The 22,461-nt window shown below is 46.1% G+C and overlaps 1 protein-coding gene across 1 annotated transcript in view; it reads left to right on the top strand.

Annotated features, from left to right (window-relative positions):
* MYT1 (myelin transcription factor 1) overlaps positions 1 to 22,210 on the top strand; it is a gene marked incomplete at its 5' end in the record, with an annotated part of 31,282 nt that extends 9,072 nt beyond the window's left edge. Inside the window, 15 exons of the mRNA XM_080354890.1 lie at positions 1,244 to 1,334; positions 2,914 to 3,027; positions 4,421 to 4,635; positions 7,250 to 7,374; positions 8,057 to 8,326; positions 8,779 to 8,933; positions 9,890 to 9,952; positions 10,170 to 10,238; positions 13,490 to 13,552; positions 14,137 to 14,220; positions 17,929 to 18,150; positions 18,723 to 18,814; positions 19,713 to 19,816; positions 19,929 to 20,072; positions 21,903 to 22,210. Coding sequence (XP_080211016.1) covers positions 1,244 to 1,334; positions 2,914 to 3,027; positions 4,421 to 4,635; positions 7,250 to 7,374; positions 8,057 to 8,326; positions 8,779 to 8,933; positions 9,890 to 9,952; positions 10,170 to 10,238; positions 13,490 to 13,552; positions 14,137 to 14,220; positions 17,929 to 18,150; positions 18,723 to 18,814; positions 19,713 to 19,816; positions 19,929 to 20,072; positions 21,903 to 22,043 — 1,952 coding nt within the window. The 3' untranslated portion in view covers positions 22,044 to 22,210. The remainder of the gene's footprint in view (positions 1 to 1,243; positions 1,335 to 2,913; positions 3,028 to 4,420; positions 4,636 to 7,249; positions 7,375 to 8,056; positions 8,327 to 8,778; positions 8,934 to 9,889; positions 9,953 to 10,169; positions 10,239 to 13,489; positions 13,553 to 14,136; positions 14,221 to 17,928; positions 18,151 to 18,722; positions 18,815 to 19,712; positions 19,817 to 19,928; positions 20,073 to 21,902) is intronic.
* Positions 22,211 to 22,461: the final 251 nt, after the last annotated feature.

Below are 22,461 nucleotides of genomic sequence, written 5' to 3'. Positions count from 1 at the left end.
CCTTGGAGTATAACAGAGTATCTGGCATGGGACAGTGCTTTTCCAAATTGTTTCAGGATGCTTCCATCTGCCAAAGTGTTATCACTCTTCATAGGAAACGCTATGCAGATTACTAAGAAGTTTCTACTGTTCTTAAAGATTTTTAGCACCATCCTGTGGAGAATGAGGTCCCTTCTCTGAAAATCAAAGAGATGCTTTACAAATGATGCCCCCATCTCCAGAGGTGTGTTAAGGAGTTCCCATCTTGCACTGAATGTCACACATTTTTCCCTATTTGGGATATTGCACTGGGGAGAAAGGGACACTTCTTGCTTGCTGTCCAAATGTGCTGAAGTTGTTCAGGATGCGCAGGATTGTTGAGTATCCTGCTACACTCGCATCACTGTAAAATTCACAAGGTGCTATACTGAGATTCATCTATTCCACAGAAAATATTTATCGTCAGTGTAACAGATTTATATATATATATATATATATATATATGCACATAGAGAGAGATTCTATTTCTACCTCTCTACCACCATCCTAAATAGCTTTCCCTGTACATATACATAAAAACCAATGTTGTATGTTTATGATAACAGCATAATAGACCAAAAAAAAAAAGACCCCTTCCTTATCAGAAATTTCAAAGGTTGCAGGCCTGGCATAAACACAGAACTGCAGGAAACAGGGAGAAAGTACAGCTACCTTCATACAAGCTCGAATGCAAGAAAAAAATTAATAAATAACTAACACAAGCAGTGTGCTTTAGAAAGGCTTGCAAATCAAATGATTTTCTTTACTTTTAAGGTCAGCACTGCAGGAAGCAATAATCCTGAAGATTAAAATTAGAAAAAAAAAAATCAAACAAAGACTAGTCCTAAGGATAAAAGCAGAGATACAACTTCAATCACTTAAAACTACCTGAAATTAGGAGACCTGGCTCCAAACCAGTGGTGGGCAGGAGGGGCTGGGTGGGGGGAAAGCGGATTGCAATCAGCAAACGAGGAGAAAGCCCAAGCTGTGTGCAGAGATGCTAATCTAGTGCTGACCTGAGCACTGCTGCCTTGTAAATCTTTTTTTTTCTCTATGCAGACACATTCTAATTACAGCATTTCACGTTCCCTGATTTCTAGGAAACCAACGTACAAGACTTGATGATTTTGTCTTTTTTTTTTTTTTTCTTCTTCTTTTCCTCTGATTTTTTATCAAGTTGTTTTTGCTTCCCTTCCCTTCTCCCCTTCCCCTTCTTGCTCCGAAGTCTTGGCGATGCACGAGAACGTGTTGAAATGCCCCACGCCAGGCTGCACAGGACAGGGTCACGTCAACAGCAACCGCAACACGCACAGGAGGTACTGGCTTCATCTTCTTCTCCTTCATGGCCAGGGCAAGGATGGCAGGAGGGCAACCAGCCCGAAAAGCCTTGGCTTTGCTCTTGCACTGGGAGATGGTGGAACTAAGATGGGTGAAGTAGGGATGACCCTAAAACAAAGAAAAATATAGTGAAAGCAAGACAGGGTAGTGATTTCTGGCTGGATAATAGAGCATAACAATGCTTCCAGGTGGAACTATGGAGCGGTAGATGCAGATGGAGGTTCAGGGAAGAGGTATTTGTCATTAGGGAAGTAGAGGGTGTTCAGTGAGGGTGATGCTGGTGTGGCACTTGGCAGGATTTCTAGGAATTTCCACAATATTGGGGCTGAAATTATTGATGAGCTGGGGATTTAGGTCCTCTTGCTGTAGGACCTCAGTCCCAGGAGAGGACAGAGTTGTGTGTTGGGACCTGTAATTATACCCCGTGCTCTGGCTTTGGTTAAACTTGAGCACTTTCACAAATGAGAAGGCTGAAAGTGGAGAGGATTGCGCACTTAAAAGCTAAAAACCTTCCAAAAAGCCAGACTAGCTTGTACTGCGGGGATGCACTCATGAGTTTATGGTTTACCATTCGTTGCACTTGAGCTTAATTGGCAGAGTGTGATGACTCTGCAAGTTCCAGCGTGTTCACAGGTATGAGGTGAGTTTGTGGTGTCCCTTGCTCAGCCATGCAGGAAGCTGCTGGATGCTTCGTCACGGCCATAGCTGCTAGAGAAAAACTGGGGAAATCTGCTTGGTTAATGGAAAAGCTCATTTTAATGCAGGCAGCAAGTGATCGCGGTGAGGATGAGGTTGATCCATTGATGTTGGTGGGTTATGGAGTGAGCTTTAGGCACAACACTTTGGGTTGAGACCCAGCGGGTTTGGAACCTGGAGATGAAGATCCCTCGGTGCTGGCTGCTCCAGCGATGCCTGTGATGATTTGGGGTTGGCTGGGAGGCTTTGAGCTCTGCTTGTGAGGCGTTTTTACCTTCCCTGAGCAATCACCGTAAGATCCAAGCTGTCCTGAAGAGGCAGAGCCAGGCTCGTGCCCAGCGTGCGAGCCAGCAAAAGCCATTACAGCCCCTGACGTCCCCAGGCACCGGTGCGCTGGCAGCCGTGCACATCAGAAGTGCAAATGTTTCCCTGCAAGTGCCCCTCAGAAGGCTGCCTTAAAACAGCCTCTGCAAAAGATCCAAATAAATGCAAATCAAAAATGCCATTTAACTGCTAAAACCACTCCAAGAAATCAACCCCTCCCCTTCTGCCCCTACTGTGTTCAGCCCCGGGACTTGCCTCCATGGCCCCCTCAGGCCCTGGGGATGCTCCAGGGCTCATCGTAGGGAGATTTGACACTTGAAGTTTGGCTGCTTTGCTGCTTGCCAAGACTAAAAGTAAACTAGGATAATGATAATTAAAAAAACCCTTAAATGCAAACACTATTCTCATGGGCTCAGTGCAGCTCTGTGTTGCTGAAATGAGTGAAGATGTTCATGCTCAACCCTCATGCTTCATTTACTTCTCCTTTTTCTTCCTTTAAAAAAAAATATATCTATATATCTATATATATCTCCACAGTTTATCTGGGTGCCCCATTGCTGCTGCTGAAAAATTAGCCAAATCACATGAAAAGCAACAAACCCAGTCTGGTGATCCCACGAAGACCAGCTCTAATTCTGACCGGATCCTCAGGTAAATGGGACCGCGCTGCCCCAGCCCCCCCCGCGGGGCCACGCTGGCACCGGCAGCTGTCACAGCTCCCTCAGCTGCATCTTGATACTGCTGAGCCCTGTTATTATCATCATAGGTTTCGCCAAGGTGGGGAGATATTTAATTGATGATCCCAGGGAGGGCATTGAGGACAATGAATTGCTTCTGTAGCATCAATTAATGCTGAGGCTACAGGCCAAAGTGTTTTACTGGTGAAGCAGAAGGCGTTTGTGCCGATCGCCCTGCAATGCAAACTGCCAGAGAATGACGGCTATTATATTAGCATTATAAGTAGGGTGGGCTCGGGGAGGGGGAAGAGGAGATTTAGGCTACATATAAATCACTCCATGGCAGTTTCGCATAAGTCCACTCGCTATTCTTCCTTAGCCCGCACGTTTCAGAGGAAAGAAACCTGCCACTCATTTCCAAACCAGTCGCATTTATTTTGTTATTTCACCCATCTCTATCTTCCCGGAAGAAAGGGCTGTCGCACATTAAGGATGTGCCTGATAGATTCTGGCTTCCGTAGCTGATGTGATTCATGAGGCTACAGATGGATTGTAATATGGTTAGTTATTTTGCAACGAGAGCAGGACAAAAACCGCAGCACGAGCCCTGAGCAGCGCTTCCACAAAGGCATCCAGGTCTGATTAATTTATTTCTTTGCTCCCCAGGGCTCCTGAGCACCCCAGTGCTTTGGAAAGGCCATTTAGGGTGATTACTTATTTATTTGCAGCAAAGCCCACGCTGGGTGCTGAGCGTTCTGGGCGCATCACGAGGACGGTCCATGCTCCAAGGAGCTCCCGCTCCGAGGATTCACTGGTGCAAAGAGGTCAAGGGAAGGAGAATAACAATAAGCCATTTATATACAATTTATATGCAAGACAAATTGATTCATGATAGGCAGCCCAGCATAAGCGGGGCTTTAAGAGGGACTCTGCAGGCAGGGGGGAGGCCCTGGTGCCTTTGCAGTGAACATGCAGCAGGGAGCGGAGCTAAACTGGGGTCCTCACACCTTGATGTGCAATCCCGTGGCATGGGTCCTGTCAGTGAGGGATGCCCAAGTTTCTGTTGCTGTTGGAAAATGCTGCAAGGATATTGTTTTGAATGGGATCAACACCTTGGTATTTTGCTTAAAAAGAGAAGGAAAAAAAAAATGAAAAAAATGGAAAAAAAAAAAAAAAAAAGAATCTAAAAGGTCCAAACCAGATGCAGACTTGCTGAGGGAGAACAAAAGGGCTGTCACTGCCCCTCTTCCCCAGTAACACCTCAGGGACAAGATGCAGCCATATATCCCCATCACGTCTTGTCCCCTCCCAACAGTCATCTTGTTGAGGGAAAGAGAAATCACTGTTGTTCATTGTTTAATCTTCAGGCCTATGTGCTTTGTGAAGCAACTGGAGATCCCTCAGTACGGAAGCTACCGGCCCAACATGGTCCCAGCAACCCCCCGGGCCAACCTGGCCAAGGAGCTGGAGAAATACTCCAAGGTCACCTTCGATTATGCAAGTTTTGATGCTCAGGTTTTTGGCAAACGCATGCTTGCCCCAAAGATTCAGACTAGCGAAACCTCACCTAAAGCCTTTAAATGTAAGTTGGGAGCAGGGATGGGATGGGTTTTGCATGGCTTTGGGGTGATGGGGGAGTCCTGGGGCTGAGCTGCTGGATCCATTGCGCTGCTGTGGATCCAGGGGTGAGAAATGAGGCTGGGGAGGCTGAGGTCCCAAGTTGTGCACCTTTGGTGGAGAGAGGAGCCTGTGGCTGCTGGAAAAGCTTTGCTTGGGGAGAGTGGCTTTGGCTTTGGGAAGAATTGCATCGAGTGCTGGAAACATTAATCTGAGCGACGTCTTTAGGTGGGATAAGTTACACAGTTGTCCTCAGTCGATCCCCGTTGCTTTGCAGTTCATATCTATTGATCTGTCTTGCCTCATCTGGCTAAATGGATTACAGTTTTCTTCTCTTCCATCTTCTATATGACCCATTCTGCCCATTTGTCTTCTCTGCCCTGCTCCACAGCTCTGCTACCTATCGATCACCTACCTCCTGTCTCCCAGCTCTTTCCTAGCGTAGCCACCCACCTCTGCTCTGCACTGAGGACCTGGTGCTGGTTACAACACCATGCAATGAAAGCGTGGGGGAAAATGGAATAGTTAAATAAACCCTCAGGGACTGTGGGGACAAGAGGGAACCTGCATGGGGAGCCAGGCTGCACAGGCTGATGCTCAAACTCCTTCTTCCCTTGGATATCAAATGTGCACCTGAAGACATTTTTTGAGGAAAAAAACATAGAGTTTAGGAGCCCAGTTTGCAGAAGTCAGCAGCCTCAAGAGGGCTTTCTGTCTGGCTAATCCCGCTTCCACAATCCTGTTTAATCCTGATGCAGCTGCTCTCTGAGAAGTGCTCGTACTTGAAAGCATCCTGGTTGTTGCACTACAATGCAAGTGCCCTTTATTACAGTACTAAATCTGTAAAGGATCAGACAATGAAATTGGATGGAGGCCAGAGAGCACAACTGCCACTGTCATCCTGGGTTAGGGCTGATGGAAAAGTAATTTGTTTCCCAGCACAAGTGATTCTCTTGCTAAATAGATTGTGTTATTTGCAATATTAGCGAAGAATTTTCAGGGTAATTGTACTGACAAAAATAATTCCAGCAGACCCACTAGGATAATCCTTTCTATTTTTTCTCATCACTTATTTTACTAATTTGCTGATTGCGAGTCTATAAATGGTAGAAATACTTATGAAATGGAATAGCATCGCTGAGCCTATAGTGTGAAATTGCAATTGGCATCTCACAATCCTGGATATTGTCAGGTTGGGCTGGTGAATACCCGCACCCTGCCGCAAAGACATGGATTAAACTGGACTCAAAACCAAGTAGCCATACACAAGAATAACGATTTGGGCATATCTCCAATGAGTTAATCAAAGCGACAAGATGAATATGATTGCCAATCATAGTGGGGAAATCTGTTCCTTTCACTCATAACTTATTTTAAAGAGATCTTCATCCAGAGGGATTTATATTCCCCTGCATGTGTGTGTATAACTCCCATTAATGTCAATATGCATTATATACGCACACAACGAGGAAGAAAGCAGTCCTCAGGAAGATTAGCATTTTATAGTGTCTTATATTATGAGTTTGTAATGAGAATAATGAAATCGCTTTGCTCTGTAGCCACATCAGCCAGGATTGTCTCGCTGCTTTGCCATTGTCAGGCCAAAGCTTGTGAGTCTTCCCCGGTGAAACTCTTATTGAAGGGGTGGATTTTTTTTTCCATCAAAAAGGGAAGAGTGAAATGAATTAGGAATTTGAAGATTTTGCTAATTGATTCAGAATACAATCTTGTGGTTGTTCGAAATCGGATGATCCCCAGTTTGCACCCACTGAAATTACTGATCCAGATGGACTCTGTGTGGGTCAGGACCCTCCTGAATGGGTCCAGGTTCAAGACTAGGGCAAGTTTTATTGTGGGTTAACCCTGGGAAGTACTCGCTCTTTACACTCGTAGGGTGTAAAGAGAAATTGTCTCTCCGGGATTGTGCTGCTGCATGGTGTGACACACAGAAGCCGTGCGGTGCTATGGCTGTGAACGGCTGTGTAATAAATCCTGTTATTCAGGCATATTTAAATGATATGTCAGCTGCCAGAAAATCCATATTTCACTGGTGTCTTCACTGGAAGCTCGTATTTCATGGCCACAGTTTTGCTATTAACGTAATTTTTTATATTGTAAGTTTTCAAACGTGCTACAAGAAATCCCCCTGTAATTCAGCTCTGCAGATAGGTTATGAACAGTTTAAAAAAAGAGCCAGGAAGATTCTCTAAGCTTTCTCTTTTAACTGCTTCCACTGAGGAGTGTGGAAAACCACACATGTTTTGGGGACTTGATGGCAGAGTCAGTTAATGAATGAAGTTTTCACACTGAGAGACGCTTTGCACGAGCCACAGCCAGGACCATTCCTATTGCACATCCCGGGCAACAAAATAGCTCATGAATGGCAAACCACCACTGAAACTGCCTATATATTATCTGTATTGGACTGACTTAACCTTTCAATGCTGCCTGTGCCGTGATACATGAACCTTGTGTTGTTCCTCCTCTTTTTCTTCCAGCCAAACCTTTTCCAAAGGCCTCTTCCCCCAGCCACAGCCCCTCCGGCAGTTACGTGAAGAGCACTTCATCTTCCTCCACAGCCTTCGACTACTCCCACGACGCCGAGGCCGCGCACATGGCGGCCACCGCCATCCTCAACCTCTCCACCCGCTGCTGGGAAATGCCAGAGAATCTCAGCACCAAGCAACAAGAAGCCCCCGGCAAGGTGAGCGTGGGGACCACCCCACCACCATGCAGCAGGGGGATTAAAATGAAGTTTGGGATGGGATAAATACCCCTTTTTTACATTCCTTTTCATTTTAATCTTTAAATACTGAGAAAATCCAGAGACTCGTATCACCCTTTCACTCCCTGTATTGGGTGATGTGCTTTGGAGGAGGTAATCTTGGCTCTTATTGTGTTATGGAGATGCATCATGGTTCAAATTACCCATCTGAGACGAACGCTGCTCCCAAGCAGAGTCTCAGGGCTGGTTTTAATTGCTCGCTGGTTTGTATCTGATGCCATTTGAGATTCTCCAGTTGCACCCAGGCTGACCTCCAGCTGTTTTTCAGAGGAACATGGGTTTTCTAGAAGTCCCACATTGCACCCCCAGCCTTGAGCAGATGTCATGGATGTTGTGGGGCATCTCAAATGGCACTAGATGCCTGTGTTCAAGCAACTGAGTCAAAATGCCAGATTGCTGGTAGTAGAGGAGCGCATTTGAATGGCATGTTTCTGAAATATTTATGAAAGAGCATCCCTTCCATTCTGTTCCTTTTAACTGACTGTGGAGAGGATGGGACATGAATAACCTGCCCTGCACATGGCAAAAGCCAAATGGGGACAAGATCCCTGTAGGGAATTGCTTGCAGCTGCTAATGTTGGGCATGTTTCCAACCTTCCAGTCCATGGACATTGAGGTGGATGAAAACGGGACCCTGGACTTGAGTATGAACAAGCACCGCAAGCGGGAGAGCACCTTTCCCAGCAGCAGCAGCTGCAGCAGCAGTCCCAGCGTCAAGTCCCCAGACGTGTCCCAGCGCCAAAACAGCACCAGTGCCACGAGCAGCACCATGACCTCTCCTCAGTCCAGCCAGACCTCCCGCCAGGATGAGTGGGATGGGCCCATCGACTACACAAAACCAAACCGGCAGCGGGAAGAGGAGCCTGAAGAGGTGAGCAGTGACTCTTGATGCTTAAATAACATCTCATGGGGGACTAAATGCCATGTGTGCTTGCACAGTTGTCCTGTTTGTCCCCAGAACCTCTAGTTTGTCCTTTGAGCATAGCAGAGAAGTATTATTAGCTTCATCGGTGCTATTAGACACCATCTGTGGACAACCAGGAAGGAGGCAGATGCTCTTGCCAAGGAAGATCCCACCACTTGCCTTCTCCTGGCTCTGCAGTGTTTTCTTCATTGTAAATACTTTCAACCCATTGCACCAGCGCTGCTCCTGGTGATGTTCCCCTATTTGCTCTCTGGTTTCGGACATTTCAAGGTGCTTGCAAAGGGCTCAGGGGTGTCAGCAATGCTACACTAACAGGGATGAGCCTGGGGTCCTTTCCCACCATGGCTCAGAAGCAGTGACCACCACTACAACCGCTTTTTCTGGCTGTTTTCTTGCAGTCAGAGCCTGCCGCCCACTCTTTTGCCTCCTCAGAAGCTGATGAGCAAGAAGTGTCAGAGGAAAACTTTGAAGAACGAAAATACCCCGGGGAAGTTACTTTAAGCAACTTCAAGCTTAAATTCCTCTCCAAGGACATCAAGAAAGAGCTGCTCACGTAAGTCTTGTCTTCTTGGCTTTTCCTTCAAAATGTATAAAACATGTACCCAGCACAGGCAGGCTGGCAGGAGACAAAAGTTGTTAGCAAATATGTTTTAAAAATTAGAAGTCTAGTTCTCTTTTGTATTGTGATTTGTCTTATCTAAGCAGTTCAAATGAAAGCTCAGAGAGAAACTCTCTTTTCACACAATTGCGGATCATTGAGGCAAAGTACATTCTCATGTGGCCTTGAAAGTCTGCACTGATAAGGGATCTTTCTGAGGAGCTTGGTGCCCTCAGGATTCATGGATGTGGATGTGGAAACTTCCTCATAGAGCCTGTTCTCCCTGGTATTTTACTGCAACGATGTTCCTGGCACAGTGATGGAGACTGCCTGATCTCCTGCCCCCTCATTTGGGGACACTGGGCTGAGATGTCCCAGGACATTCTTGCAGTGTCCCAGGACATCTCTGCTCTCCCACATACCCCTGGCTTTGGGCAGGCAGTGTTATCAAGCTATTTTTGCAGCTATAAGGGCTAAAATAAAAAATCCCTTCAGAAAGCTGAAATCTGATGCTTTCAGGGAATAAACTGATTCCCGCAGGCAGAGCTTCAATATTGGCAGCACTGAGACACTGGTGTTCATGCCACACACAGGCTGCTTTATGTCTTCCACCGCCAAGCAAACCAAGCAGCTAAGTATTTTGAATATTTTCTACACATTTTCCACAATTTTTTTCACTTTTTTTTCAAATTTTTTTCAGGATCCTTGTGATCTTTTGGGAACAAAAAAGGGAGGAAAGGGAGCTGAGAGGGAAACAGCTGGTTTATTTGCATGCAAACATATGCACAAGTGCTGCGGTCGGATTGAAGGAGCCAGTGTTTGGGGTCTGGATGAGCCGCCCCAGCCAGACCGGGGGCTCGGGGTGACTGTTTCTTCCCAGCACTGACCCTCCTGTTATTGTTGTTGCCCAGTTGCCCGACCCCAGGCTGTGACGGCAGTGGACACATAACGGGAAACTATGCCTCTCACCGCAGGTGGGTTGACCCTTCTTTCACAATTGGGACTCAAAGACAACATTTTTAATTTTTTTTTCGTATATTTTTTGACCATGTGGATAGTTTGGTTTTGTTTCCTCCCCACCTTCTGTTGCCCCTTCCCCTCTCCCTCCCCACACCCTGGCCCTTTTTCTTTCTCCTGTTTTTTTTTTTTTTTTTTTTTGCTTATCCAGATATTCCATCTCTTCTCTTTCAGCCTTTCTGGTTGTCCTCTTGCTGACAAGAGCCTCAGAAACCTCATGGCTGCCCACTCTGCTGACCTCAAGTATGTTTGCGCTCAACTTGGAACTCCCTTTTTCTTTTCTTTTTGTTTTTTCTTCTTTCCACCCTTTTTTCTCTCTCCCCCCTCCCTGCTTCTCTTCCTCTTGCTCTGCTTTGGCTTTTCCATCCCCTCCCTTCTCCTTTCAAAGAGCCGATCAAAATCCGCCTGCAAGGAGCTCTGATGGAGTCCAACCTCCAGCTGCTGCGTTGAGAAGAGGTTTATTTTGGGGAGGGGGGATCACGGCAGCGACTGGAGATAACCCGGACCCCTGGCAGGTTTCCTTTGGGCACTGTAGGAATCCGTATGCTATTTTTTCCTTCATTTGACATTTTTTTCCCAAGCCTTTGTTCCCTAGTTTGTACCACAACCCTTTTCATTCAGCATTTTTTGTGTATCTCTCAAGTAATCCAAAGCCTAGATAAAGGCACACGCTTTATTTTTGGGTAGAGACACAGCTGGGAAAACACCTCCAGGACACAGCAAAGCCAATGCTTTTGGAGAACCTGATTTTAATGCTAAATTTGAGGAACCATTTGGGATGTAGTGACAGAGTTTCCTGTTCATTTCCACGGGAGTTTGATTTGTGAGGGAATGGAAGAAGGAGCAAGAGCAAGCAAACCTGGTTTTGACATTTTCATTCAAATATCTTCCTCTGAATCCTGTTTTGAGCTTTACTGCTGTCTTCCCAAAAGTCGTCATTTTCAGGAGGAGCTTATTCTTCACAGAGGGTTTCGCAAATACTCTCTTAGGTTGCTTCCCCTAAAGAAAGGTTTGATAGAAATTGTATTTAAAATAGATGGAGACACTTGGGGGACCCTGACCCCCCTCCATGCAACCTGCATCTTTGGGGGAAAGGTATTCGTGAATTTTTTTTCGACATCTCTTCCACAGAGCCAGCCTGCCTTTGGAGTCCAACTCTCCCCCGAGCTCTCCACTTTGCTGAATCCAGTTTCAGGATTATTTAGACACCAAAATATTCATAACTATAATTGAGGAGCCTCTACTGAGGATAAAACCTCATGGAGGACTTCACATTGCACAGGCTCGTAATGAAAAAAATTATAACACCCTGTGTCCTATATATGCAAAAAGTGATGTCTGGAGTCGTAACAGAGGCAAGTGGGAGCCCCTTTGGTCATTAGGGTGGTTGGTAAAGTCCCAAATCCTTTTGGTGGCCTGGAGGGCGGCGTGGGTCTGGAACCAATGTGGGTGCTGATACCAGGAAAAATGTTCATTAACCGTCTGCTACTTATCACAGAGGTGGAAAAAGTAGCTGGATTAGTTGATATTAATAGAATATGCCAGTGGATGGAAAGGATGCGCATGATTAGCGCTAAGTACGCTTAATCATGCATTATTGGCGATATACATTTTGTAAGAACCTCTTAAGAGAGCTTTGCTGAACTGGTGTTTCTCCAACAGCCTTAAAGAATAGCCCAGTGATCAGGCAATTAGTGTTAGAGATATTAAAAGCTCTCCGGAACGGTGCCCATTTCCAGTAAGGGCCCCAAGATAAAGCAAAAGGGCTTGTCCCTGAGACCAAGCATCGTGCCGAGCTTTGCTGTGCAGCATCCCCTACTCCCCTTGGGCATCGGATGTCAGCGCTTTTTATCAAAATCCTCTGTAAACAAGGAGATTTTTGGCCAAAGCAAAGCTTTTTAGTGTTATTTCCCAAGTACTGCTTTTTTTTTCCTAGTGAGAGTGGGAACAGAGGAGGGAGGAAGAGGATTTGGAGATGATATTACAGATAGCGCAGTCATACCTTTTCACAACTTCAGATAAGGCCATGTCAGTGTTTCTATTATAAATTCTATTTCAGGCGTTAATATCCTTGTTATAAAAAAAAATAGCTCCAGGCTGGAACATGCAATAAAAGGTCTCTGGTGGTATGATTTGTCTCCAGATAATTAAAAATAAAAATCAAATCACTTCTCTCCCCTCTTTAAAAGTCCTGAAAGGCAAAAGGAGTTCAGTGTTAGTGTTTCCATAATTTCATCCCACCCTGCAGCTAGAAAAACAACAATAAGTAGTTTTGGTTTCTATTCCAACAGCTCCAAAGTGAGCGGTTGAGCATCTCCCACTCATCCCGTGGCAGCTCCGTGGATTTTCTCCCCATAGTCCTAATCACTTGACTCAAAAAGCCCTGGCTAATTGATATGTCCTCGGCGAGCACTCCTCGCCTCTCGTCCTTGTCCCCATGACAACTTTTATGTCTGCTGCATCACCTACAGCATTCGGAACAGATCTTTGTGCACATGGTACTTCATAACCCCACACCTTCCTCGCTCCAGCACCTGTGGTGCTGAACTCGTGCCGTTATCTTGGCCCCTGCCAGCCTTTGTGCAGGTTTGTGTGATCACAGAATGATTCTCCAGGCTTTGCTTTCAACCACGGCCCGGAGAGCTGGATGCTTTACCTTCAGCCCCATGATCACGGCTGCATCTTCAAAGTCCCCTTCGTATCACCAGTAGTTGAGGACTGAGGGGCAGATTTTGCACCGAAGCACCAGAAGCTGTTGGTGCACAATGCGTGGTCACCTGGTGATCCCCAGCCCAAGATGCCATTGTCCTCCTACATACATCCCTGTCCCTTGCCCATGGTGTTACGGAAGGAGGAGACCCAAGGTTCACCCAACCTTCTCCCTCCTACTCCTCCATCAGAGATATCTGCCCATTTTGGACCCCGAGGACCCTCCTGCAGTGGGGTGTCTGTCTGTCCTCAGTGACATTGGCACCCACCAGGTCACCTGAGACCTTCTGTTGGGCTTCCCCTTCGTGGTGGCCAAAGTGGCCTCTTTGTCTAGAGCTGTAGGCTGTGCTTCTGGTTTCTTGTCCATGTTTGAATCCAGCCCAACAGCACTGGGTGGTGCCTGCTGTCTCCTTATGGCTTCCTCAAGATGACAGACAATGTCCTGGAGGTCATTTTGTGCCTATTGTTATCTCTTTGTGAGGGTGGGGATGGAGGCTGGAACCTGTGACCCTGTGCTGGAGAGCAGCCACCCACCGTGCTCCCAACATCCCCACTGTGTCCCACTAACATTCCTCTCCAACGCCAATATCGTGCCGCAATGCATCGACTTAGGTGCCATGGATATTACAGACCAGACCTTGTTCTTACAGAGGGAGAAGGGGCAGGAAGAAAAAAAACTCCCTGTGTGGTGATGGTCCGAGATTTCTCTTTGAAATGAACTGTCGTAAAGTGTCGATCCCCTGCTCATGTCCCCGGGCTAATCCAAGCATCCCTTTCCTCCGCAGGTGCCCTACTCCTGGTTGTGATGGCTCTGGTCACATAACAGGAAATTATGCATCGCATAGAAGGTAAGATCTCCCTTAAATTATTTTCTCTGTAACCTCTTTCTGTTTTGTTTTTCTTTTTTTTTTTTTTCCCTGCAGTGGGCAGAGTTGTAAAGTTCTGAATAAAACATTAATGTTACTGACAACTGAAGCCTATTTTCATCTCTTTAATCTGACTTCTCTTTTTTATTTTTTTTGATGTTTCCAGCATCTGATTAGAAGCTCCCTTCAACAGAATAAAAGACAAAGGGTCAGATTTTAGCTGATGCAATGTTCCTGCTAATAATGCTACCTATTTATGACTTCTATTATCACTTTAGAACATTAATAGCAGAGATCTGAGCCTTCTGTTTCAACAATTCCATTAAACATCGCAGGCTGTTAGCAGATATCGTCTCATCTAGACACCATTAATTACTGTCCATTTCTCTCAATTTTTTATTATATTTTTTTTTTCCTCCTGACTTCTCCTCATGATGTGAAGCTGCAAAATGAGAGAGATCAAAAAATACTGTGCAAAATTCAAGGGAGAGATGACTGAAGCGGGGGAATAGGAAATGCAGTGATTCTGCCGCTCAGACAGGCCTTTCTTCTCTTTTTAACCACAGTCTGTCAGGCTGCCCTCGTGCCAAGAAAAGCGGGATCAAGATCACACCGACAAAGGATGATAAAGAAGACCCCGAACTGATGAAGTAAGTCTGGATGAAACTCCCGAGCGGAGGCTTTTCCTTGGCTTTGGCTCACACAGATTGACGCGAGGGGAGCAGCATCCATCCTGCATCCCCCCTGGCTCGCGCTGCTCCGAGCATCATCTGCCTGAGCTCTTCTGCTGCTTTCCGGGGAATTTCTCCCTGATCCCAATAATGGTGTTGTGATTTTGAAATTTGCTTGGAAAAATCAGGTGATGGGGAGGTAATGGTGTATTTTTTTTTTAGTTGTTTTTGTAGATGTGCAAGGTGGGCTGGTAAAGCATAAACAGTTCCTTCCTACCTGTGCTTATATAATTCTTAAAAAACCCCACCAGTGTTATAAATGTAAAATCCCACGTTTATTAGGGTTTATTCCTACTGGGAACAGAGATTTTAAATATCTCTTGGTCTGTCTCAGGAGCTTTTATTTGCTGTGAAATCCATTTATTCTGACTTCAAGCAAGCCTGAGCATCACGGGCTCAGGTTTGGGGACTGTGCCTCAACCCCACACAGCTACAGGACATCAAAGCCTTTATGGCCCGGCCAAGGCCAGCACTGACTCCAGCATCTTACTTTTGGTTAACCCAAAGCATCCCCACTCACTCAGCAAGTGAAGGTGGAGGCGGGTGAAAATAAATGTGGAAAAACTTATCAACACCTTCACAGAGTCTTTGGATGCCCAGGAGTGCTGGCATTTCCATCCAAACTCCTTTGGCTCTGCGGGCTGTCCCCAAATGCATCTGTTTTTCCCCATTTCAGCCCTGGTGCTGGTCTTGTCCTTGCGGAGCTGAGTCCCTCCGCAGAGCTGGGTTTTGCCCTGGAGCAGAGACTGAGCTGGATCATAAACCGTTGGGTGCAGAAGAGCCCCAGGGGGGCTGCGGAAAACTGGGATGCAGGAGCCGTGGGAAGGCCCTTTAAGAAAGATGATATTTGAGCCATCTGCTCTGTTCTTACTCCTCGGTCTACAGGAAGGAAAGCCTCCTGGTTCAATGAGCCATGTGATAATTAGCAGGAGTTAGCAGAGTTTATTAAAAATTAAGCAACCTACTTTAGAATTTGTGGGAAAAAAAATCCTGTTTTGGCTGAAATACGCTGAATACACTGGTGGTATCATAATGCCGTGCCGTTCAGCAGTGACATAGTGAGGGAAAGGACAAACAGCTAATGCTGCTGTGCAACTGCCAGCTTTTGCACATTTCATAGAATCACAGAACAGTTTGGGTTGAAGGGATCTTCCCAGCTCACCCAGTGCCACCCCTGCCATGATCAGGGACATCTTCATCAGCTCAGGTTGCTCACAGCCCCATCCAGCCTGGCCTGGGATGTCTTCAGGGATGGGGCATTCACACCTCTCTGGGGCAACCTGGGCCAGTGTTTTACCACCCTGGGTAGCCTTGGTGACATGACGCCATTCCCCAAAGTCTCATGGCAGGAGCAGGAACCCTGCTCCTCCAGAATGCCCAGAAGGAGCAGAAGATCCTCTGAGATGTGCAAAACAACACAGTGCAGTGGTCCCTTCACCACCACCTTCCCCCAGCCCTTGGAAAGCTCCTGTTCCACCTCCTGCAGCAAAATGTATCCGAAGCAGGTTCAGATGCTCCCATGGCAGGTTGGGATGCTTCTGGTGCAGGTTCAGATGTGCCTGGTGCAGGTTTGATGTGCCCAGTTCAGGTCTGGATGCTCCTGGTGCAGGTTTAGATACTCCCGGTACAGCTTCGGATGTGCCCGATGCAGGTTTGCATTAAGGAGCTTCGGCTCTATAAATCCATCCTCTGTCTGCACTGAGTGCATCTTGGAACCCGGCCGAGTTTTGCACATCGTCACCGAGGAGAAAGTCATTTACTCCGTGTTGTTTCTGCTGTTCATCCTTCAAGTAATTTGCTCAAGATGGGATTGAACAGATCACCTCAACCTCCAGCCCAGCCCTGCCATACAACGGAAGCGTCTGCCACTGCCTAATTGATCAAACGCTACCAATGCTTCCGTTAAATGATAACAGTTTAAAAAATATATATTAAAAAGAAGCCCAAGCCAGCTGTTTTGCACAATAAGGCTCTAGTTTATTTTTTTAACAATGAAAGTGTAATGAAAGTTAAATTAACAGTGTAAAATATGTAATGGTTGGACCGTAACGGCTGCGTTCTAACTGCTGGGGTTTGTCTCTTTCTTTCTCACTCTTTTTTTTTTTTTTTATTCCCTTTTCCTCCTGAGGATTCAGTAATTTGCTCGTGATCATATAAAAGCAATGATGTTATGAATTTACTGAAGATCCTGCTGGCAGGGATATTATAAGTGAATTGTGCTGCATTTGCAGCTGATTAAAATCGAGATCAGCATTTTTCAAATTATCTTGGGAAAAGGCTGGGTGTGCAGCTCCCCCCGCTTCTGCTGTCATCTCCCTTTTGTACAAAATATAAACAATCAGGGTAATCATTTCTGCGGCGAAACGCAGCTTGCGATTTGCAGGAGCAGCTCAGCGGATATTTTGCTGGGGAAACTTAAGCCCCTAATTGCTTTCAAACCAAGGACACGGGGTTATTTTTGCCATTTCTTACCTATTTTTCCTCCCACCCCTGCTTTTTTTAGAGTAGCCTCCCTTGAGTAATAAACTTTTAAGTGTATTTATAATTGGCTAGCATCTTTAAACAAATGCAAACCACAGCAGAAACCTTAATAGATACACCGGGCTTTGTTGAATGGCTGAATTTAGTGAGTATATCATTAGATGGGGAGTTTTGTGAGCTTTTTAGAGGTGTTCATCATCCTCCTGGAAATTAGCAGCTTCCACCTCTCACACCTCCCACCCACCCTAACCAGTAAATGTTGGGGGTGGGAGGGTTCATGTGCTGGTTTGATGGTAATTCCCACTTTTATCCCCTTGCGAGAGCAGGTTGATCTCTCAGTAGAGCAAGAGGAGGGAATCATAGAATCATAGAGTCATTTGAGTTGGAAAAGACCCTTAAGATCATCGAGTCCAACAGTTAACCCACCCCTGGCACTAACCCATGTCTCTGAGAACCTCATCTCCGCGTCTGTTCAACCCTCCAGGGATGGTGACTCCAGCACTGCCCTGGGCAGCCTGTTCCAATGCCCGACAGCCCTTTGGGGAAGAAATCGTTCCTGATTTCCAATCTCAGCTTCCCTTGGTGCAACTTGAGGCTGCAGGCTGAGCAATGCGCTGGGTTCATTCATCCTGTCTGGTGGGTTATGGGCTCAGAAACCTCTTGGACAATCTACTTACAGGAGCTGGTTTGCAGCTTTTTGGAGCACAAGTTGCAGCTTGAATGGTTCCCAGTGCAGGGGCTGGTCCCCAGGGCAGGGTTGTATCCCCAGAGGCAGACAGTCTTCTGGATCTCATTGACCGTGCTGGTGTAGGGTGATGAAGTTGATGACCTTGGGTTCCTCGGCAGTAACACTGGGCAGAGCCAGCTGTAAATGTGTGATGGTTCAGTGTGAGCGTGTCAGGCTTGAGGTGAAGTCAAGTAGCCCAACCTGCTGTCTTTGTCCACAATGAGGCACCACACCCATAGTTGTAGACACTCTTAGCTCTTCATTTCCCATCTGCCATTTCCATCAACTAAACATGAAGCCCAGATGAGATCCCCAATGCAAAGCACTCTTCCCAGGCTCCCTTGTTCCTGCTCATCCCTCATTTTCTTACATCCCTCTTCATTCCCATGCTGTAAATGTTGGTAATTCCCTCTGCCCAGGTGTCCGGTTCCTGGTTGCGTTGGGCTTGGACACATCAGCGGCAAATACGCCTCTCATCGGAGTGCATCAGGGTGTCCCCTTGCAGCCCGCCGGCAGAAGGAAGGATCGCTCAATGGCTCCTCGTTTTCCTGGAAATCGTTGAAGAACGAAGGTCCAACCTGCCCTACCCCAGGATGTGATGGCTCCGGCCATGCCAACGGGAGCTTCCTCACTCACAGAAGGTAAATCCTGGGGTGGGAATCACCAGGAGAGTGACAATATTGCCAGGGACAGTTCCACCTGGTGGTAGTTGCTGCTTGAGCATCGCTCAGCTCTTCATGAAGGCTCAGTGTCTGGTGTTTTTGGTGCTGGCCTCAGTCACTTTGGTCCAAGGTTGGAGCCTTCTGCAGGGAAGAAATGCGTAATTGTTTTAATATTGCAACAGTGAGATGCAGATTGGGCAAAATAATGAAAATTAATAAGACAATGTCCTTTTATGAAACGAACTTGGGCACCCCAAACAGGGTGTTTGACACCCAAACCAGCCAGACTCATCTCACTTTCCTCACCTGTCATGTCCTGTCTTTTAGGAAACAATGTGTTTTTAAATCTTTGTTCAGAGAAAATTGCTCTCGCTTCATAAATGGGGAGTTTTGTGACATTATTCATAAAGCAATTTCCTCTGTACCGTAAAAAGCTTTTAGAAGAAGTGTCTCGCAGCATGAACTCCACCAAATGGTACGTGCTCTTGTTGGGAACATAAGCACCTATAAATACCGAGAGTTTATGAAACCCATTTTTACTCATTTTTCAGTTTGTCAGGGTGTCCAAGAGCTACTTTTGCTGGGAAAAAAGGAAAACTCTCAGGGGATGAAATTCTCAACACCAAGTTCAAGACCAGCGACGGTAAGGATTTTCACTCCTCTTGCCTTGTGGGTGTGTGTCAATGTATTGAGCCTGTTTATCTTTTTCTTTTGCAGACTGGGGAGGTTTCAAAAACTGAAATCTGGCCTCAGGTTTTCAAGCTTGTCAAGTGCTATGAACCCCCATTTCTCGGTTGCTCGGCTATGGGGGTGTGGTGTGGTACCAGCACTGCTCCCCAGTGACACCCTGGGAGGGAGTAGTTGAAATGATAAAGGAGTTTCCAGGGTGAAATTCCAGGCAAAAAGAATTCCTGATGAAATGGAGATATTTTTTGAAATATTCACTGACATTTTTACAAATCCCTTACAGTCATTCAGCTGTTTTCACCTAGTCAGGGCTTTTAACCCCACAGATATTTCTGGATCTGGAATTTTGTTAGCAATGGCACTTTGCGTTTCCAGTGCTATTACTGATTTTTTTGTGGTATTTTACTTGAATATTTATGTAGTTTGGAACCTATAAATACCTGTTAAAAATACTCTGCTATAAATATTGTTTTATTTTATGAACCTTGGAATTTCTAACAAAGACATGCATTCGTTTTTTAAATGGCATCTTCCCAAACTCAGGACTGGAGAGAATGACCTGAGTTTTCAGGGCAATCAACCTTGTAGGGTGCATGGAGATGCTGGGCTCCAGCTGCTACGCTGTCATTGGCTTTTGCATTTACATATTGACCTATAAAATATCATTGAACCATGATGCTAAAAATGTTACTAAATAATAAAAAACACAGGTGAGATGTGCATCCTGTTATGAGGACACAAAGGTGAGGACTTTGCGAGTGGTGATGTCTGTGATTAGGATGGGCTCAGCAGAAAACCCAACATTTTTACTTTGCCCATGAGCATTTGCTGAGTGCCCATGACCTCTCCTGCAGTTCTGGAGAACGATGAAGAGATCAAGCAGCTGAACAAGGAGATCAGTGAGCTGAACGAGTCCAACTCAGAGATGGAAGCGGCCATGGTGAAACTGCAGTCACAGGTTTGTGCCCTCTGCCGCGTGCCCAAGACTGGGGACACATGGCCAAGCCATGGGTGGTGGTGGGTGCTGTCGCATGTGGGCTGGTCACCCTGCCATGCTCGTTGCTCTGCAGATCTCCACCATGGAGAAGAACCTGAAGAACATTGAGGAGGAGAACAAAATCATAGAGGAGCAAAACGAAGCCCTGTTCCTGGAGCTCTCAGGGTTGAGCCAGGCTCTAATCCAAAGTCTTGCCAATATTCGCCTTCCGCACATGGTAAGAAACTTTGAGCCAGTGCAATCGAGGGAGCTGTGCCAAACCAAATTCGCTATAAGGCCTATGTACAATTAAAGTGGGAGAATTTCTCTCCATACGCCTATGTGTTCTTTATAAGATCAGTACTTTTGCCTTATCTCTGAAGCTTGCATTGTATCTCCCTTTTGTTGTCATTTTTTGCCGATCTCCCTTTGTATCTATTGTTCTGTCTCATTACATCTGGGAGCATTATCACAAAATAGGAAACTTTATCAAGGGCATTCGGCGCCTTTTAGGCTAAGACAGCACCAGCGGAGATCAGGAGAGATTGGATTTCAACGTCACAAAGATCTTACAGCTCCTATTATAATGCAGGTAGTTTCAATTCAGTTTTGAATAGCTGGCAGCCAAAGAATAGCATTCTTAAAGAGAGTGTATTTTGTTTAATTTAACAAGGTCTAACAGCCCACAGCATGTTACCACAGAGTTACTGCAAAATGAAAAGACTGCATTAAAATAGTAAAACCACAAAAGGCTATTAATTACCTCCTTGCTATTCACAGCGATGTAATTACTGTTGTCAAAACCAGGTGTGCAGAGGGGGGCTCGTGTTGTTGGGGAATCTGTCCTCTTATAACTCATAAATACCATCACAATGATCAGAGGAATGAGCTTTTGATTTTTTTTTTCTGACATCATTTTTTGGGGGTGGGGGGAAGGGAAGTGCGGAATCTTTTTCATTGGGGTTCGTATTTAAATTCAGGCTGGTTGGAGAGGAGCCACCCTCCAGCAGAGCGGTTTTGGATAGTATTCACCCAGCTGTCTCACTGGCAGAAAACCGCTCGCTGAGTGCTTTTCTGTAAAGTATTTGACACATAAAGGTCAAATAAACTGCTCAGCAAATATTTTTTTAAAGGTTTCAGGCAACTCCAATTAAATCATGCCCACGAGACCTGTATGCTCTTTTCATTCCTGTTCTTTTTCCTCCTCCTCCCTTTCTTTTCCTTCCCGTTAACTCCAAGTTAGATATTTGCAAGTTTTCCACAATGCCCCTCAAAAGCGAAGCTGTGCCGCAGCAGGATGCTGGTGCGGGCAGATGTGAGCCCAAGGTGACTGGGCTCCTGTCCTGGCTTTGCCTTTGATTCCTTCTGCGATGCTCCAGCAGCCTCTGCCTCCTCTTGTCCTCCAGCCCTTCATTTCCACAGCTTAATTCAGCCTCAAGTCCATCCAGCTGCCTGCACACGCTTAAGCTGATGCTGTTAATAGTTTCATGAGGCCGATATATATAATTAAGGACCCAGTTAAGATATGTCAGGATCAGGGGTTGCACGCTGAGATTCCCGTACATACAGCACGGGCACAAAAAGACTCTGACCTGGAGACCCTTGGCTGTTGATGCAGATGATTAATTTCAAATAGAATCATAGAATCATTTTGGTTGGAAAAGTCCCTTAAGATCAAGTCAAACTGTTACCCCACCCCTGGCACTACCCCACGTCCCTGAGAACCTCATCTCCGCGTCTGTTCAACCCTCCAGGGATGGTGACTCCAGCACTGCCCTGGGCAGCCTGTTCCAATGCCCGACAGCCCTTTGGGGAACAAATTGTTCCCAAGATCCAACCTCAGCCTCCCTTGGCGCAGCTTGAGGCCGTTTCCTCTGCTCCTGGCGCTTGTTCCTTGGGAGTGGAGCCCGACTCCCTTGGCTCCAAGCTCCTTTCAGGCAGTTCAGAGATCAGAACGTCTGCTCTCAGCTCCTGTTCTCCAGCTGAACCCCCAAGGTCCCTCAAAGAAACATCTCAACCTTCTCCTGCTGTACTGCTAACTCTTGTATTTGCTTTTTTTTGGCTGCAGGAGCCAATTAGCGAACAGAACTTTGACGCGTACGTGAACACACTGACCGACATGTACACTAACCAGGACTGCTACCAGAACCCAGAGAACAAGGACCTGCTGGAGAGCATCAAGCAAGCTGTCAAGGGCATCCAGGTTTAGATGGGGATGGAGACGAGGAAACAAACAGACTGTAAGATGGAACTTTCCTCCAAGTATTCAGGTTTACAAGTTAGAAAACTTGTTTAATGAATGAAAAAAAAAAACAAACACAAACTTAAAAAAATAAGGACCAAAATGTAACCAAGAGGCCATTTCTGAGACATGGAACTGATCGAACTCAATGTTCTCGTTTACTTAACTTTGGACCTTCTTGAGAAAAGTGGGATTTTTCTACCTGGACTACAAGGTAGATGAGGATGGAAGGTTAAATTCTCCAGTAGGCTGTGGGGCTTGGTAGCTGGTGAAGAGCAGACAGCTTTCCTGAGCTGCCACGCTCTCACAGAGTTGATCCAAGGGTTGAAACGTTGCAAGAACAGGGTCTTGTCTGATCCAAGACTAGCCTGAGACTGGCTTAAAC

Source organism: Nesoenas mayeri (assembly GCF_963082525.1).
Source record: "Nesoenas mayeri genome assembly, chromosome: 16".
NCBI lineage: Eukaryota > Metazoa > Chordata > Aves > Columbiformes > Columbidae > Nesoenas > Nesoenas mayeri.
Note: the sequence above shows the minus strand (reverse complement) of the source record. Positions and strands in the feature narration are given on the sequence as shown.